At 58.3% G+C, this 1,590-nt stretch overlaps 1 protein-coding gene across 1 annotated transcript in view; it reads right to left on the bottom strand.

Annotated features, from left to right (window-relative positions):
• Positions 1-467: 467 nt before the first annotated feature.
• KDM4B (lysine (K)-specific demethylase 4B) overlaps positions 468-1,590 on the bottom strand; it is an 89,971-nt gene continuing 88,848 nt past the window's right edge. Inside the window, 1 exon segment of the mRNA XM_010828455.1 lies at positions 468-1,431. Within this exon segment, the coding sequence (XP_010826757.1) occupies positions 1,255-1,431 (177 nt within the window). The 3' untranslated portion in view covers positions 468-1,254.

Raw genomic sequence — 1,590 nt, 5'->3', positions numbered from 1 at the left:
CTCTAGGGCACCTGCCCTTCCCCCCACCAAGGGAGCTTCTCTCCACTTTCCTTACTTGGTTCTCTCTGGCCTGGCAACTGTTAGAACCTCTTTTTTAAACTTAAAAAATCTTTATACAAGCAAATGACGCTTTCACCCCCTCTGCAGGGACCACGGGGTGGCTGAGATGTGGTGGGGGCACCATTCCTCCCCTAGCCTGGAATGACCAACATGTTTTTCTGCCTGGAAATTCAGCCCATAAGCCTTCCGGGGCAGATTTCCTCCAAGCTGAAAGCCGTGATTCCCTCTCGAGAGCTCTCTCTCCCAGACACACAAATCCACGCGTCACAGAGATCGTACAGGATGTACCAGGCCCTCGGGTTGGGGAAGACCCTCTGCATATGTGTGAGCCGCAGCCAGACCCCTGAGGGCCGCCCACCCGCGGCCTCAGCTGGGAGATGGTTCTTCCCAGGGGAAGAAGCAGAAGATGGAGCCACCAGAAGAGAGCGCATTTATTTTGCAAAAGGCCACGCAGAGAAGGGGGAGGGCCACCAGAGGAACTGCTAGCCTCCCGCTGGGTGCTGGCCACGTGGTGCCCGCTGCCCAGACCTTCTCGATCTCATGACTGGGAGAGAGTGAGTGACCTGGCACCGCCTTCAGGGTGCCGAGGCGTCCTGCCCTCGCCTCCCAGTGCCCCCAGGCCTCACCGCTGCTACAGAGCATCCCCATCGCTCACAGCGAGCGAGACCAGAAAACATGACAAACAAAAAGCTGAGCTGCTTTTATCTTGGGCAGCTCACCGGGTTCTGAGAAAAAAAGGACGTTTTGTTTCATTTCGTTTTGTTTTTAAAGCCACAAATCTAGAAAACAACTTTGGGGTGTGATTTTTCCTTTTCTTTCCTTTTTTTTTCTTGCATTTTTTTTTAAACAATAGGTATTTATAGAAAGAACCTCACAAAGGTGATGTATGTACAGAAGTCACAATCTCCACGGCTGCTCAGGAGGCAGGCAATGCAGTAGCACCTTTTACGAGAAGAAGAGCTTACGTGGTTTACGAATCTGGGTCAAGGGGTTGGTGCGCGCACCCCCGCCAGCCCCCCAGAGCCCGCGTGGCCCTGCTCCCTGAGTCCGGGGGCGCGTACGGCGTCCTGCTCGCTCCTGTCGCCGAGGTAGCCTCTCGGGCTGGGAGGCGAGGACAGGGATTCACAGCAAGCAAACGCCAGGGCCCGCCGCGCCTGCCTTGCTGGGCCGAGGGCTCACGGGCGACCGGCGGTCCTAGTAGGGGGCTCCGGGCCAGCACTGCGCCTGCAGCAGGCTCTCCATGAAGGCCGGGTAGTCCGGGTTCCGCCCTGAGTCCTCTGCGGCGCGAGGGGTGCCCACCCGAGGGCGCTTGGCGGCCTTCACCTCCTCTCCAGAGAAGACGCTCTCCTGTGGGGCCCCTGTGCTGACCGACTACAGGGGAGCAGATGGCGTGGGGGTTAGTGCGGAAAGGGCACTGTGGGCGGAGATCTGTGTCCCCCAAGGTCCAGTCCTATGCTGAAGCCCTGCCCCAGCACAGCACGATGGGGTCAGGGGTGAAGAGGTCATGAGAGAGTGGCCCTCGAGAACAGG

The sequence above is a fragment of the Bison bison genome, unplaced genomic scaffold (genome assembly GCF_000754665.1).
Source record: "Bison bison bison isolate TAMUID 2011002044 unplaced genomic scaffold, Bison_UMD1.0 scf7180017864492, whole genome shotgun sequence".
Lineage (NCBI taxonomy): Eukaryota > Metazoa > Chordata > Mammalia > Artiodactyla > Bovidae > Bison > Bison bison.
Note: the sequence above shows the minus strand (reverse complement) of the source record. Positions and strands in the feature narration are given on the sequence as shown.